A 16,465-nucleotide genomic window follows, 5' to 3' on the forward strand; every position below is an offset into this window, starting at 1 on the left:
ACTCAGTAAGATTGTATGCCGCGAGTAATGAGTGTAGTGGGCAGCGACACAATGAATGTAGTGTGTGGACATTAAGTCGGGAATGTGGGTCTCACAGGGAGCGTGCGAGGGATAAATCCGTGCAGTCGTATTATCCTCTGTGCCCTCGGTGTCTCAGATGGACGCCGGCACGGTAACTCAGCGTGTTCGGCCAGAGGGTTAGCTGCCGGCGGTGACAAAAAAAAATGAGTTAATGCGTTATTGAGGAACCTGAACGGGTGTCATTGGCCATCCGCGCCGAGCAAAAGCAAAGAATCATCACGAAAAAAAAGAAGTGTTTGGTCAGAGGACTGCTCGCCCTCTGTAATAAAAAAACTGAGTAAAGGAATCACGATCAACTTGAACTGATGTCTTGCGACATCCGCCCGGACCAAACGCAACGAACATTACCGAACAAAGTGTAAGAAAAAAAAAAGGATGGATAGAGCGCCTGCGACGTAAGCAGGAGATCCTGGGTTCGAGTCCCACACCCTTTCGACTGTCCCCGTTGATGTATATCAACGCCTGTCGACAGCGTAGGGTCTTGATTTAATAATCATTTCATTCTAGAGCGCTGCACGGTCACCGATGATATCTGTCGGAAAGAACAGATACTCTCTTCACATAATTTTTTTTTTTGTTTTTATTAATCGAATCTCGAATCTTTTTGGGCTGATGGGGGTGTGTGTGGAGGAAGATGAATGATTTCTCAAAGCATAACGGGGTGTTAAAATGCTTTTATATTACAGTTTCTTAAAGAACACTTTAAGGAGTTGTATCCTTGCTAAAAATTTACTAAAAGATCTCACTGCTTCAGTTCGACTAAACTTTGACATTAATGACATCAGGCGTGTTATGTGCTATCAAATGGCCTGGCTTCCACGAAGACTGCCGATTTTACGGGAAAAAATGTTTCAAATGGCTCTGAGCACTATGGGACTTAACTTCTGAGGTCATCAGTCCCCTAGAATGTAGAACCACTTAAACCTAACTAACCTAAGGACAACACACACATCCATGCCCGAGGCAGGATTCGAACCAGCGACCGTAGTGGTCGCGTGGATCCAGACTGTAGCGCCTAGAACCGCTCAGATAATCAGGCCGGCTTTACGGGAAAATTAGTTGTTTTCGATACACATCTTCTCGCTGTAATCACTACCTACATGTGTGGCAGTACAGTACAATTCTCACAGTATTTTGGTCCATGTAGTAAACAGGATGTGCAATAAATTTGGTGAATATTGCTCCAGGACTTCCAGAGCCTACCGAAACACGTACGCATAGTTTCATCTGAATCTGCACAACAGTCCGATACTAAATATCACATGTTGTTGTTGTTGTGGTCTTCAGTCCTGAGACTGGTTGGATGCAGCTCTCCATGCTACTCTATCCTGTGCAAGGTTCTTCATCCCCCAGTACCTACTGCAACCTACATCCTTCTGAATCTGCTTAGTGTATTCATCTCTTGGTCTCCTCCTACGGTTTTTACCCTCCACGCTGCCCTCCAATACTAAATTGGTGATCCCTTGATGCCTCAGAACTTGTCCTACCAACCGATCCCTTCTTCTGATCAAGTTGTGCCACAAACCTCTCTTCTCCCCAATCGTATTCAATACTTCCTCATTAGTTATGTGATCTACCCATCTAATCTTCAGCATTCTTCTGTAGCACCACATTTCGAAAACTTATATTCTCTTCTTGTCCAAACTATTTATCGTCCATGTTTCACTTCCATACATGGCTACACTCCATACAAATACTTTCAGAAACGACTTCCTGACACTTAAACCTATACTCGATGTTAACAAATTTCTCTTCTTCAAAAACGTTTTCCTTGCCATTGCCAGTCTACATTTTATATCCTCTCTACTTCGACCATCATCAGTTATTTTGCTCCCTAAATAGCAAAACTCCTTTACTACTTTAAGTGTCTCATTTCCTAATCTAATTCCCTCAGCATCACCCGACTTAATCGACTACATTCCATTATCGGCGTTTTGCTTTTGTTGATGTTCATCTTACATACTCCTCTCAAGACACTGTCCATTCCATTCAACTGCTCTTCCAAGTCCTTTGCTGTCTCTGAAATAATTACAATGTCATCGGCGAACCTCAAAGTTTTTATTTCTTCTCCATGGATTTTAATACCTACTGCGAATTTTTCTTTTGTTTCCTTCACTGCTTGCTCAATATACAGATTGAATAACATCGGGGAGAGGCTACAACCATGTCTCACTCCCTTCCCAACCACTGCTTCCCTTTCATACCCCTCGACTCTTACAACTGCCATCTGGTTTCTGTACAAATTGTAAATTGCCTTTCGCTCCCTGTATTTTACCCCTGCCACCTTTAGAATTTGAAAGAGAGTATTCCAGTCAACATTGTCAAAAGCTTTCTCTAAGTCTACAAGTGCTAGAAACGTAGGTTTGCCTTTCCTTAATCTTTCTTCTAAGATAAGTCGTAAGGTCAGTATTGCCTCACGTGTTCCAGTATTTATATGAAATCCAAACTGGTCTTCCCCGAAGTCGGCTTCTACTAGTTTTTCCATTCGTCTGTAAAGAATTCGTGTTAGTATTTTGCAGCTGTGGCTTATTAAACTGATTGTTCGGTAATTTTCACATCTGTCAACACTTGCTTTCTTTGGGCTTGGAATTATTATATTCTTCTTGAAGCCTGAGGATATTTCGCCTGTTTTATACATCTTGCTCACCAGGTGGTAGAGTTTTGTCAGGCCTGGCTCTCCCAAGGCCGTCATTAGTTCCAATGGAATGTTGTCTACTCCGGGGGCCTTGTTTCGACTCAGGTCTTTCAGTGCTCTGTCAAACTCTTCTCGCAGTATCGTATCTCCCATTTCATCTTCATCTACATCCTCTTCCATTTCCATAATATTGTCGTCAAGTACATCGCCCTTGTATAGACCCTCTATATACTCCTTCCACCTTTCTGCTTTCCCTTCCTTGCTTAGATCTGGGTTTCCATCTGAGCTCTTGGTGTTCATACAAGTGGTTCTCTTATCTCCAAAGGTCTCTTTAATTTTCCTGTAGGCAGTATCTATCTTACCCCTAGTGAAATAAGCCTCTACATCCTTACATTTGTCCTCTGGCCATCCCTGCTTAGCCGTTTTGCACTTCCTGTCGACCTCATTTTTGAGACGTTTGTATTCCTTTTTCCCTGATTCTTTTATTGCATTTTTATATTTTCTCCTGTCATCACTTAAATTCAATATTTCTTCTGTTACCCAAGGATTTCTACTAGCCCTCGTCTTTCTACCTACTTCATCCTCTGCTGCCTTCACTACTTCATCCCTCCAAGGTACCCATTCTTCTTCTACTGTATTTCTTTCCCCCACTCCTGTCAATTGTTCCCTTAGCTCTCCTTGAAACTCTGTACAACCTCTGGGTCTTTCAGTTTATCCAGGTCCCATCTCCTTTAATTCCCTCCTTTTTGCAGCTTCTTCAGTTCATAACCAATAGATTGTGGTCAGAGTCCACATCTGCCCCTGGAAATGTCTTACAATTTAAAACCTGGTTCCTAAATCTCTGTCTTACCATTATATAATCTATCTGATACCTTTTAGTATCTCCAGGGTTCTTCCATGTATACAACCTTCTTTCATGATTCTTAAACCAAGTGTTAGCTATGATTAAGTTGTGCTCTGTGCAAAATTCTACCAGGCGGCTTCCTCTTTCATTTCATTGCCCCAATCCATATCCACCTACTACGTTTCCTTCTCTCCCTTTTCCTACACTCGAATTCCAGTCACCCATGACTATTAAATTTTCATCTCCCTTCACTATGTGAATAATTTCCTTTTTTTCATCATACATTTCCTCAATTTCTTCGTCATCTGCAGAGCTAGTTGGCATATAAACTTGTACTACTGTAGTAGGTGTGGGCTTCGTGTCTATCTTGGTTACAATAATGCGTTCACTATACTGTTTGTAGTAGCTTACCCGCGTTCCTATTTTCCTATTCATTATTAAACCTACTCCTGCATTACCCCTATTTGATTTTGTGTTTATAACCCTATAGTCACCTGACCAGAAGTCTTGTTCGTCCTGCCACCGAACTTCACTAATTCCCATTATATCTAACTTTAACCTATAAATTTCCCTTTTTAAATTTTCTAACCAGTGCCCGATTAAGGGATCTGACATTTCATGCTCCGATCCGTAGAACGCCAGTTTTTTTCTTCCTGATAACGACATCCTCTTGAGTAGTCCCCGCCCGGAGATCCGAATGGGGGACTATTTTACCTCCGGAATATTTTACCCAAGAGGACGCCATCACCATTTAATTATACAGTAAAGCTGCATGCCCTCGGGAAAATTTACGGCCATAGTTTCCCCTTGCTTTCAGCCATTCGCAGTACCAGCACAGTAGGCCGTTTTGGTTATTGTAACAAGGCCAGATCAGTCAATCATCCAGACTGTTGCCCCTGCAACTACTGAAAAGGCTGCTGCTCCTCTTCAGGAGCCACATGTTTGTCTGGCCTCTCAACAGATACCCCTCCATTGTGGTTGCACCTACGGTACGGCTATCTGTATCGCTGGCGGGGTGGGGTGGGGGGGAATATCACATATTATGCATTATTTCAGTCATAATTTCTTTCCACGTATGAGCAATTTGAGTAACACACAGAACTGAAATCCGAACTAGGCTGACACTATTACTCTGATCCATAGAGAAGACGTACTCCGCACGGCAATGGCACACATTAAAATCCGTAGCAGCACAGGACTCTGACCTGTGACCTCTGTCGCGAGAGTCACCGATGCTACCCCGGATTCACGGATGTTCTGCTGCCCAGGCAGCAGCTCAATCACCATGAAGCTCCCTGCGGCAATTGGCTACATTTTCGGGGCCCACACGTACCGTTACTCTTTAGACAACTTCATAATTCTCATCAAAAGCTTTTTCAAAGTTTTTGTTCTTTTGTATTCTCATATTATTTTTTGATAGTTGATGGAACAGTTTGTAGCAGAAGTTTATGTATTTGTTATTACAACTATAATATATCACATTTTTCATATATCTTTCAATGCAAAATATACCTTTTGGTGCAGTCCTCTAATTTGTTTCACGAGCCAATAAATCAGTGGCAATCCCGAATTTGTTGCAGTAAAGGGAAACATGCTCGAAACAGAAACGCTTACAAGTCCGAAAACTGAAAACTTTGGTCTCCTCTGGTTTACGGAGAACTGAGAAGAGAGACCTGAGAAACGAGAGGCAAGAACCGAGAAGTGACAAATTAGAATCGAGAAATGATAAGCTGAAATCGAGAACCGATAACCGTCAACTAAGCAGTGGTAATTAACAAGCGAGGTCGGTTCTTCAGAAGCAGTCTAGAGTTCGCAAAGCTCGGGGTTCTCGCAATTCCCACGGTTGAGTACGTCCCTCTGCAGATCAGACTAACGGTAATTGGTGATAGTATTTGTGGTGTCACCGCCAGACACCACACTTGCTAGGTGGTAGCCTTTAAATTGGCCGCGGTCTGTTAGTATACGTCGGACCCGCGTGTTGTAACTATCAGTGATTGCAGACCGAGCGGCGCCACACGGCACGTCTAGTATAGAGAGACTCCCCAGCACTCGCCCCAGTTGGACAGCCGACTTTGCTAGCGATGGTTCACTGTCTCCATACGCTCTCATTTTCAGAGACGACAGTTTAGCATAGCCTTCAGCTACGTCATTTGCTACGACATAGCAAGCCGCCATATTCAGTAATTAGAATGCATTGTGAACAGATAATATTGTGAATCATGTACCGTCAAGAGCGAAGGTCATCATTAATGGATTAAAGTTAAGTATCAAACTAATTACGACCGCTTTCTGAATTCTAATTCCTTGTCATGTTCCACACCTCATGTCAGTATAGTCCTTCCCTCCTCACGCCATCCTGGGTGAGCTAAAACGCGTGCATTTCGATCTCCACTAATAACAAGGTGTTGGCTCTTCTGCCAACACAAAAGTATGGATCAGTCTTAAAGAAAGTCGCAAAGTTACTTAGACACTTTGTAACGTAGTTTTCGTCCTGCAATGAAAGCGTAGCTTTTCTTGGAGCCGGGAGAAGAGCAATATTTGGTTCTCACGCTGGCACAGTTCATGCTGGCTGCCGGGCCAAGCGAGCCGCATGCTTGCCTACCGCTGCGTGCAATACGTTACACACACTCACTATGAATCTGAAGAAATGTTGTTCAGTATTAATCGAGCTTTTTCATACTCTGTATAACAAATCCTATGGTTAACGCTACCATACAGTTAAAATTTCAAATCAATAAATTATAACCGAGCTGGCATTGTAAATTCAGTTAGATACTGTAATGCATTCGTCTATAGTATCAATTCAGACTATATCGAAGAGACTAGGTTTATATTATCTAATTGTCTCACATTTTCTTTAGTTTCATTACCACAGATTTATGACTTAATAAAAAGTACTTATGAAAATTATTATTTCACCGTCTTTTGGTTGTGTGTGTGTTTTGGAGAGACAGAGTGAATGGAGAACATACTTAAAGTGAGAATGTGATATTTTATTAAAACTATGTTAATGTGTGCGTGAGAAATTTGTTGCGAAATAGGAAATTTCTGACGTGTTTCCGCATGAGTCTGATTTCGTAAAAGGCAGCCAGAAGGGGCGCACTGTATTACATTTATTAGTAATTTAATATTTGGAAAGGAATAGTATTTTTATTTCGTTAAATTTGATTTAGTTTCGGAATTACCAAATTTCTGGTGTAAATTACTTGTGGTAATCTGATTGGCTGACATTCATCATCTACATCAACATCTATACTCCGCAAGCCACCTGATGGTGTGTGGCGGAGGGTTCCTTGAATACCTCTATCGGTTCTCCCTTCCATTCCAGTCTCGTATTGTTCTGCACATTAGAAGTACCGCGAATATAGAAGTACTCGAGATGATCTGATTGGCTGCTTAACAAACTAGCCAATAGGAACTCAGAGTTTCCCGCACGTTTGAATAGGGCTTGTGTCTCAGTTCTATGAGTCGAGGTAGTAGCTCGGGAGCCGTCTTCCTGTAAACACCTATGTTAAGCCAGCCAGGGTGGCCGAGCGGTTCTAGGAGCTTCTGTCCGGAACTACGCTGCTGCTACGGACGCAGGTTCGAATCCTGCCTCGGGCATGGATGTGTGTGTTAGTTAGGTTTAAGTAGTTCTAAGCTCTAGGGGACTGATGACCTCAGAACATTTTGAACCTATGTTAAACCACGCTGATCGAATTTGTACCAAAATAAAGAAATTCGCATGTGTTATCTGTTCTCGTGTCGTTGACGAAGAGCGACTTCACGTTTGAGTATTTTGTGAAATTTGGAGCCTTGTGAATGGTTTACTTAATGGAATATTCGCTTGTGAACATTTCACTTCGTCCATAAATTCTACGTGGCGGGTTTCGTGCAGATAACGAGACATTATGGCGAACACTCCTTTACAGGAAGCCTACTGAACGACTGAATGTGTTAATTCGCAAGCTGTCGTTGGTCAGTGACTGTTTAGGACGTTTAAAATATAGGGTCTGACTAAATATCTTCTGTCTGCTTTCGGATGTGGACTTGTTACAGAGACAGCCAGCAACATTGCATAATTGATATCGGTATGTTAAATACGGACTTGATAGACACTTTCAGTAACATTGCATAATTGATATCGGGATGTTAAATACGGACTTGATAGACACTTTCTTTGTTTTAAGGACAATAAACCAACTGAAAGAAAAATTTTTCACATGTTTTTCAAACGACTCATACAAGAATACCGAACGCTTGATAGTTTAACTTTCAGCCACTACCCATGGACTGGAGATATGTGGACTTTAGCGTGATAGGCGTTTAGTCGAATTTTCGTGATATGATTTTGTCGCCTAAACCAGCGTCTACGATCGCAGAGTGAAGGGGGAGACAACCTGAAACCTACCCAGGTAGGTGGGCCGATTGTTTAAAGGATAGTCAGAGGCCAACCCCCTCCGCCGTATCTTGTCGACCAGTCTAGTCCGAGAATAGAAGACGGTAAAAGGAAGCCAGAGACGCTAAACATAGCGTTTAACGAGTAATTAACACACAAAAACATAGAGATAAGAACAGACTGTCAAACAGATGGTTTACAAATAAGCACTCCATGTCTTGGGAATGAACTAAAACGGTTGAAAACGAGTGAGAATAAAGGCGCCGACTGAATTACACTTTGGTTTTATAGAGAGTCGCTGCAGCATTTGTCGCTTTCTTACCTTCTATTCATCGTGAATCCCCTGCACAGGGAACATTCCCAAGCAACTGAGATAAAGTGCAGATAGACTATATACGCTAAACATTATGGACCATTTCTCTAATATCAGTCTGCTGCATAGTCTAGGCTATGATATATTCAGTTGCCTAAAGAGATAAAAGCGTTTGTTCATAAATCAGGACGGGAAATTCGTAGAAAACAATATGTCCCTTTCACACACAATATTCTGTGAACCGTGGATGCAGGTCAATAGACAGTTTCATATTCCGACATATCCGGAATGTGTTCCAGTATACGAGGATGATGGGTGTTCACCAGATACAGAGGTAAGATCAGGTGTGCCCGAGGAAAACGTGGTACGATTATTTCTTGTGTTCATCTACAGAAATGATCTAACGAAAAGGTGAACAGCAACAAAATAACATTTCCTGATGATGCCGTTGCGTAGAAAAAAGTATCGTCTTGTGGGGGGAATTCAAGTTGACTTCGACAAAATTTCTGCTTGGTGCAATAACAGCAACCTGCCTTAAAGACGGTAAACGTAAGTACCGATGAGGACGAGCAACATTCTTCCAACTTTCGAACACAGTACCAGTAGCTCTGCTCCTCGACTGACTGACTTGGACTGCACGTACAGGAGTAACACTGAGGAACGATATGTGACAGAGATCACAAAGTCAGTTGCAGAGAAGGTGAATGGCCACTTGCTGCTTTCTGGGAGAGTTATTGGACAGTGTAGCACACGTATAAAGGAGACTGGATGCAAAACACTTATGTGACGTGTTCTAGAGTCCAGTTCGAGGATTTGGGATCCCTCTCATGTACACTACTGGCCATTAAACTTGCTACACCAAGAAGAAATGCAGATGATAAACGATTATTCATTGGATAACCATATTATACTAGAACTGACATGTGATTACATTTTCACGCAATTTGGGTGCATAGATCCTGAGAAATCAGTGTCCAGAACAACAACCTCTGGCCCTAATAGTGGTCTTGATACGACTGGGCATTGACTCAGACAGAGATTGGATGGCGTGTACAGGTACAGCTGCCCATGCAGCTTCATCACGATACCACAGTTCATCAAGAATAGTGATTGGCGTATTGTCGCGAGCCAGTTGCTCGGACACCATTGACCAGACGTTTTCAATTGGTGAGAGGTCTGGAGAATGTGCTGTACAGGGCAGTCGAACATTTTCTGTATCCAGAAAGGCCCGTACAGGACCTGCAATATGCAGTCGTGCATTACCCTGCTGAAATGTAGGGTTTCGCAGGGGTCGAATGAAGGGTACAGCCACGGATCGTAATATATCTGAAATGTAACGTCCATTGTTCAAAGTGCCGTCAATGTGAACAACAGGTGACTGAGACGTGTAACCAATGGCACCCCATACCATCACGCCGGGTGATACGCCAGTATAGCGATGACGAATACACGCTTCCAATGTGCGTTCACCGCGATGTCGCCAAACACGGATGTGACTATTATGATGCTGTAAACAGAACCTAGATTCGTCCGAAAAAAATGACTTTATGCCATTCGTGCACCCAGTTTCGCCGTTGAGTACACCATTGCAGGCGCTCCTGTCTGTGATGCAGCGTCAGGGGTAACCGCAGCCATGGTCTCAGAGCTGATAGTCCATGCTGCTGCAAACGTCGTCGAAATGTTCGTGGAGATGGTTGTTGTCTTGCAAACGTCCCCATCTGTTGACTCAGGGACCTAGACGTGGCTGCACGATCCGTTACAGCCATTCGGATAAGATGCCTGTCATCTCGACTGCTAGTGTTACGAGGCCGTCGGGATCCAGCACGGCGATCCGTATTACCCTCCGGAAACCACCGATTCCATATTCTACTAACAGTCATTGGATTTCGACCAACGCGAGCACCAATGTCGCGATACGATAAACCGCAATCGTGGTAGGCTACAATCCGATCTTTATCAAAGTCGGAGCCGGCCGCGGTGGCCGTGCGGTTCTAGGCGCTTCCGTCCGGAGCCGCGTGACTGCTGCGGTCGCAGGTTCGAATCCTACCTCGGGCATGGATGTGTGTGATGTCCTTAGGTTAGTTAGGTTTAAGTAGTTCTAAGTTCTAGGGGATTGATGACCTAAGATGTTAAGTCCCATAGTGCTCAGAGCCAATTGAACCATTTTAGAACCATCAATGTCGGAAACGTAATGGTACGCATATCTCCTTCTTACACGAGACATCACAGCAACGATTCAGCAGACAACGCCGGTCAACTGCTGCTTATGTATGAGAAATCGATTGGAAACATCCGTCATGTCAGCACGTTGTAGGTGTCGCCACCGGCGCCAACCTTATGTGAATGCTCTGAAAAGCTAATCATTTGCATATCACAACATCTTGTTCCTGTCAGTTAAATTTTTGCGTCTGCAGCACGTCATCATCGTGGTGTAGGAATTTTAATGGCTAGTAGTGTTCAAAAGTGGATGCATTTTTGTGAGTTTTTCATGTAAATAATGCAGCTACTGATGGTCCGGCGGTTATAATTAACCTTTGCACGCCGTGAATGGACGGTAAATTATTATTGTTGTTGTTGTATCGTCGGCGCGCTTGGCGTACTACATGGTGACCCAAAATCCGTTAAGAACTGATAATTCTATATTTCACAGAATAAGGAAGAGAGATAAAATTTGACACACTTTTTTGGAATTACATAGGGTGTTATTAAAACAAAGAAGTGGACAAAATGACGAACAGGTGGCACTTCATATGACACAAAAACAATAATTTAGCAAACACGATGTTCTTCATAAAAAAATGCTCAACATGTCTGTCATCATTCATCAACAGTACCTATATTCGAGAGTAAATATTGTGAACAGCAATGTTCAGCATGTTAGTACTGTAGTGAGTTTTCCTGTCAAGACCTTTACCTGTTCGAATACACTTCTTATGGCGAAAATATCTTAAAACTGCAATAGCGAATTCTCCATTCTAATTGTACAGCTTCACGAACAGTATCTTTTTTGGTGGAATCAACACGCCGAGATCGCTGGCAATCTGAGTCCCTCTCTCACTACAACTCATTTTAGACAGGATTCTCATGGTGCATGTTGCTATCCAGCGCCATCTGTTGGCCAATTTTTGCACTCGATAATACTCCGTGTCATTTCAATCATAAGTGGCAATTTTTACCGCTCTACTTTCATTATTCCGTGAAGTAATGCATTTTCAAATGTTTACGGATTTTTGGTCACCATGAACGTCAGTGGGAGGTGGACGGCCGCTCTTGCTAGGTGCAGACGCGTTGGAACGTGTGTGTTTGGAGGTAATCGATAATATGCTTGCTCTGTCAATTCGTATCACGTTTTCACTATATGAAAAGACTCAGTGTGAATTAGTTAATTGTGTATGGTCGCATACAGGATGTTATTAAAGCGAAGTGTAGTTTGAACGGGTTTGCAAGGAACAACAATTCGAATAATAAATCATGCAGTCTGTGTGCGGCAGTGATTGTTATTGGAGGCATACTCAACAGCCTGCTTCCTAAAATGCTAGTAAAGGAATACGTGTAAGTGGGCAGTTAGAAGTGGAGAAGAGCAACGTAGCACCGCAGCAATTTTTTGCACCTGTCGTAGTGTTACACACTGTTCCACAAAACAGTTCTCAAAAGCTTTTCATCAGAAATGATGTAGCGTTTTCATCCTCCTATTCAGGTAGATTAATATATTTTAAGAGTCTTCACGTCCTTCTTGCTACTGTCTCGTTGTTGATTAGGAAACACATTCAGGCAAATGTTATTTTTCACCTGTACACACACTCCATGTTTCTTAATGGAAGATTACAAAGTTCTCACAATATGCACGTATGTTATAAATATAGTTAGCGATTAGCTTTACTCTTGTATTTATTTGCAGGTGGATCCCTATTCAGTATATATATATATATACTCCTGGAAATGGAAAAAAGAACAAATTGACACCGGTGTGTCAGACCCACTATACTTGCTCCGGACACTGCGAGAGGGCTGTACAAGCAATGATCACACGCACGGCACAGCGGACACACCAGGAACCGCGGTGTTGGCCGTCGAATGGCGCTAGCTGCGCAGTATTTGTGCACCGCCGCCGTCAGTGTCAGCCAGTTTGCCGTGGAATACGGAGCTCCATCGCAGTCTTTAACACTGGTAGCATGCTGCGACAGCGTGGACGTGAACCGTATGTGCAGTTGACGGACTTTGAGCGAGGGCGTATAGTGGGCACGCGGGAGGCCGGGTGGACGTACCGCCGAATTGCTCAACACGTGGGGCGTGAGGTCTCCACAGTACATCGATGTTGTCGCCAGTGGTCGGCGGAAGGTGCACGTGCCCGTCGACCTGGGACCGGACCGCAGCGACGCACGGATGCACGCCAAGACCGTAGGATCCTACGCAGTGCCGTAGGGGACCGCACGGCCACTTCCCAGCAAATTAGGGACACTATTGCTCCTGGGGTATCGGCGAGGACCCTTCGCAACCGTCTCCATGAAGCTGGGCTACGGTCTCGCACACCGTTCTGGCGTCTTCCGCTCACGCCCCAACATCGTGCAGCCCGCCTCCAGTGGTGTCGCGACAGGCGTGAATGGAGGGACGAATGGAGACGTGTCGTCTTCACCGATGAGAGTCGCTTCTGCCTTGGTGCCAATGATGGTCGTATGCGTGTTTGGCGCCGTGCAGGTGAGCGCCACAATCAGGACTACATACGACCGAGGCACACAGGGCCAACACCCGGCATCATGGTGTGGGGAGCGATCTCCTGCACTGACCGTACACCTCTGGTGATCGTCGAGGGGACACTGAATAGTGCACGGTACATCCAAACCGTCATCGAACCCATCGTTCTACCATTCCTAGACCGGCAAGGGAACTTGCTGTTCCAACAGGACAATGCACGTCCGCATGTATCCCGTGCCACCCAACGTGCTCTAGAAGGTGTAAGTCAACTACTCTGGCCAGCAAGATCTCCGGATCTGTCCCCCATTGCGCATGTTTGGGACTGGATGAAGCGTCGTCTCACGCGGTCTGCACATCCAGCACGAACGCTGATCCAACTGAGGCGCCAGGTGGAAATGGCATGACAAGTCGTTCCACAGGTCTACATCCAGCATCTCTACGATCGTCTCCATGGGAGAATAGCAGCCTGCATTGCTGCGAAAGGTGGATATACACTGTACTAGTGCCGACATTGTGCATGCTCAGTTGCCTGTGTCTATGTGCCTGTGGTTCTGTCAGTGTGATCATGTGATGTATCTGACCCCAGGAATGTGTCAATAAAGTTTCCCCTTCCTGGGACAATGAATTCATGGTGTTCTTATTTCCATTTCCAGGAGGATATATATATATATATATATATATATATATATATATATATATATATATATATGTGTGTGTGTGTGTGTGTGTGTGTGTGTGTGTGTGTTTGTTTATAACTCGAAGTTGCTACCTGGTAACGGGACGGCAGCATGACGGCCAGGGTGAAGGCGATCTCGAACAACGAGTAGAGCAGCAGTGAGCTGAAAAAGTGCTTGTGCAGCGAAACGCGGTGGCTCTGCAACTGCCTGAAACCAAAAAATAAACAAACATATACACTGAAGCGCCAAAGAAAGTGATATAGGCATGTGCATTTAAATACAGAGATATATAAACAGGAAGAATACGGCACTGCTGTCGGCAGTGCCTATATAAGGCCAACAAGTGTTTGGCGAGTTTGTTAGACCGGTTACTGCTACTACAATGGCACGTTATTATCGATTTAGGTGAGTTTGAACGTGGCAGTACAGTCGGAAAAGGAGCAATGAGCTACAGATTCAACGAGACAGCAATAAAATGGGGATTTTTCCGTACGACCATTTCAGGAGTGTACCGTGAATATCAGGAATCCGTAAAGCATCAAATCTCTGACATCGCTGCGGCCAGAAAAAGATATTGCAAGAACGGGACCAACGACGACTGGAGAGAATCGTTCAAAGTAGTGGAAGTGCAACCTTTCCACCAATTGGTGCAGATTTCAATGCTGGCCCATCAACAAGTGTCAGCGTGCGAACCATTCAACGAAGCGTCATCAATGTGAGCTTGTAGAGCCGAAAGCCCACTCGTGTACCCTGGATGACAGCACGACACAAAGTTTTACGCCTAGCCTGGGCACGTCAACACCGACATTGGACTGTCGATGACTAGAAAGATGTTGCCTGGGTTCAAATTGTATCGAGCGGATGGACGTGTATAGGTATGGAGGCAACATCATGAATCCATGGACCCCGCATGTCAGCAGGGGACTGTTGAAGCTGGTAGAGGCTCTGTAATGGTGCGGGGCGTGTGCAGTTGGAGTGATACGGGACCCCTGATATGTCTAGATACGACTCTGATGGGTGACACGTACGTGAGCATCCTGTCTGACCACCTGAATCTATTCTTGTCTATTATGTATTCCGACGGACTTGGGCAATTACAGCAAGACAGTGCAACACCCCACATTTCCAGAATCGCTACAGAGTGGCTCCAGGAACACTCTTCTGAGTTCAGATATTTCCACTAGTCACCAAACTCACTTCCGCTGGCCACTAAACTCCCCAGACATCAACATTATTGTGCATATCTGGGATGCCTTACAACGTGCTGTTCAGATGAGATGTCCACCCCCTCTTACTCTTACTCTTATGAACAGGCCTGGAGGTATCATGATGTCAGTTCCCTCCAGAACAAATTTAGATATTAGTAGAGTCCATGGTAAGCCGTGTTCGGGCACTTCTGCGTACTCCCGGGGGCTCTACACGATGTTAGGCAGGTGTACCAGTTTCTTTGGTTCTTCAGTGTATGTACTGGGTATTTAAAGCAGAATGAGCAACTACCGAAAACTTTTACTTTTCTTCAAATCGTTTCTGTTCAATAGTTAGTAAAGCCAGATGACGAACATAAATTCAGTAGGGATATGAAGGGATGAGTGGCGCCTGAATGGGATGTTGCAATAGAAATAGTGAAAGCTGCAGAAATAATTGCACAAAAAAGCTTGCAGAAATGTTCACAGAATGTGAGTGGATGAAGATCGTTCACTACAACGGAACGATTCTATAATTATTCTACTTTACACGAAAGGAAAATATTAAGCTGTAAAACGCGATGGACCTACCAATCCCCTTTCCCAGTGTGCGAAACATTCACAACGTACAAAAAATTGAGTTGTATAAAAAGTAGATTTCAGCAAGGCAAAGGGACAAGCTGACTTCGTAAGAAGACGAAACACAGATCATTTTTTAGCGTTGAATGAAACTCACAAAGAAACAAGTAGTGTGAATAACGAAACACGACTTGTTTGCGATTCGTAAATTTTGTCTCAGGTACTAACAGTCTTTGCGTACGAATGCACAACTTCTTGTAGAATTCATCATTAGGTAGCATGGCTCACGAAAATTGGGGTCTAGTTTTTGTCATTTGTACAATATTCAGACAGCGCAAATTACTACACCTTGATAGCTACCTGACAACAACCAGCGGCCAAATATTTCTACTCAGTAAGTATGCTGTACATAAATCATGAAGGTGGTTGTTTTTCATTTGATTATACGGGGGTTCCGAAGTCTTTGCATCTAACGTCCAGGTGTGATACATCATGTAATGGGGAACAACTTTCGTTACAGGCCATATGTTTGATGACGCTTCCCGGCGATGCTAGACATCTTTTTATTGAGTCCGTTGGGCCTGGAGAACAGAGGATTCAGCTAACTAATAGGATCTACTAAACCAGAGTGCTGCATCCTACCTACCCTAGTAAATTGAACACGAAAATCTTAAGAATGGGTGTCTGTAAGCGGAGAAAGATATTTTAGAAACTAGTCAGGAACTCGTCTTACACCTTTCACGAGAGGCAGGTGAGAAACATTGCATACGCATGGTGAGTGCTCACGCCCTTCTGCCTGCCAGGCGAATATATATAGTGTTGTGGTTTGATGTACAGATAATTCTATTGATGTCTAGGGACAGTGTTGTGAACAGCATTAAATCCTCATGTACTTCACATTCAGAATAATAATTATAGCTGTTGAGAGAAGTATGGTTTTAGGTTGGTTAGTACCTCCAAGTACATTTGGCAAGAGCTAGACATTAGTGCTTATTTTATCCTGGACAGCAGGAAAGGTAGTAAACTGTCATGTGTTTGTGGGAAGACTGTTAGTTACACAGAATGAAGAACTAACACAAATG

At 43.9% G+C, this 16,465-nt stretch overlaps 1 protein-coding gene across 1 annotated transcript in view; it reads right to left on the reverse strand.

The window, feature by feature from the left end:
• The window catches only part of LOC126354754 (corticotropin-releasing factor receptor 2-like), a 310,840-nt gene that overhangs the window by 82,005 nt on the left and 212,370 nt on the right, over positions 1–16,465 (reverse strand). Inside the window, exon 6 of the mRNA XM_050004635.1 lies at positions 13,713–13,827. Coding sequence (XP_049860592.1) covers positions 13,713–13,827 — 115 coding nt within the window. The remainder of the gene's footprint in view (positions 1–13,712; positions 13,828–16,465) is intronic.

The sequence above is a fragment of the Schistocerca gregaria genome, chromosome 3 (assembly GCF_023897955.1).
Source record: "Schistocerca gregaria isolate iqSchGreg1 chromosome 3, iqSchGreg1.2, whole genome shotgun sequence".
In the NCBI taxonomy this organism is placed as follows: domain Eukaryota; kingdom Metazoa; phylum Arthropoda; class Insecta; order Orthoptera; family Acrididae; genus Schistocerca; species Schistocerca gregaria.